A 1196-nucleotide genomic window follows, 5' to 3' on the forward strand; every position below is an offset into this window, starting at 1 on the left:
GCACCCCCCCCGCCCCCCGCAGCCCCCCCCGGGCCGGTACCGGTGGTAGAAGGCGGCGGCGGTGAGCACCATGGAGAGCTCGTTGGTCCATTTGGAGGTGTAGCCCCAGCGGCCCCGCTCGGCGTCCCAGAAGTGGCTCTGCGTGGGGAAGCCCACGATGCGCTCGGGGAAGCTGAGCCACACCGAGAAGGCAAAATCCACCTGGCACGGGAGGGGCACGGGAGGGGCACGGTGTCACCCGCCACGCTGCCCCTGGGGGACACGGGGACATGGGGACAGCCCCAGGGAGCCGGGGCCAGGGCCTCACCTCGCTGGTGGAGAGGGCGGTGTCCTCGTCCAGGCTCAGCACCGCGTCCGTCTGGATGGCCCCGAACGGGAAGAAGCGGTCGCTGAGCTGTGGGGGGAGGAAGAAAGCACAGGTGGGTGCCCTGGGGTGGCTGTCCCAGCCCCCTGCCCGTGTCCCTCCATGGTCCCTGCCCCTGTCCCTGTTCCCCTGCCCCTGTCCCTGCTCCCTGCCCCTGCCCTGGTCCCCTCACCTTCCTCCTGCCCTGGATGATGGTCAGGGGCACGCTGCTCTGGGGCCATTTCCCGCTCGGGGGCGGTGGCTTCTCGCAGCTCCACAGGACCACGATCTGCAAGGGGCAGGACAGGCGTGGCCAGAGGGGTTGGGCGGGTTCTCTGCTCCAGCCCAGGCCATCCCAAAACCATCTAGAGGCAGTTTGGACCAGGATAAACCCCCAGGTGGTCCAAAGGGCTTGGGAAACAGCTCTGCCCACCCAAAGGTGACACCACCAGCCACCCTCCCCACCCCTAAAGCCACCCACCCCCTCTCCTGGTCCCCGCAGGACCCAGCCCTGCCATTCCCCGGATTCCTGGGACTCTGCTCCTCCCACCTGGGCGCAGTACTGGGATCCAGAGACGGCTTGGATGAGCCTGAGGATGGGCTGGGACAGCGACCCTGCCTGCGAGACCGCCCGGATGAAAGCCGTGAACTTCTTGGAGGGGCTGTAGCCTGAAAAACGCGTGGGAAAGGGGCAGGAGGGGTGTCGGGCACGGCCCGAGTTTGCCGGGCTCAGCCGGGGCAGGCAGGGCCCTACCGTGGTGCAGGTAGTAGAAGGGAAAATCCCCGAGGTGGGTGGAGAAGTCGGGCAGGACCAGGAGCCCCCCGGGCAGCGCGTTCCAGAGCCGGCGGGAGC

General features: G+C 68.6%; 1 protein-coding gene across 1 annotated transcript in view; it reads right to left on the reverse strand.

The window, feature by feature from the left end:
• Positions 1 to 1196, reverse strand: part of EXTL1 (exostosin like glycosyltransferase 1) — a 6669-nt gene that overhangs the window by 717 nt on the left and 4756 nt on the right. Inside the window, exons 5-9 of the mRNA XM_031062031.1 lie at positions 1098 to 1194; positions 894 to 1012; positions 537 to 632; positions 308 to 394; positions 41 to 201 (exon numbers count right to left, since the gene is read on the reverse strand). Coding sequence (XP_030917891.1) covers positions 41 to 201; positions 308 to 394; positions 537 to 632; positions 894 to 1012; positions 1098 to 1194 — 560 coding nt within the window. The remainder of the gene's footprint in view (positions 1 to 40; positions 202 to 307; positions 395 to 536; positions 633 to 893; positions 1013 to 1097; positions 1195 to 1196) is intronic.

The sequence above is a fragment of the Geospiza fortis genome, unplaced genomic scaffold (genome assembly GCF_000277835.1).
Source record: "Geospiza fortis unplaced genomic scaffold, GeoFor_1.0 scaffold432, whole genome shotgun sequence".
In the NCBI taxonomy this organism is placed as follows: Eukaryota; Metazoa; Chordata; class Aves; order Passeriformes; family Thraupidae; genus Geospiza; species Geospiza fortis.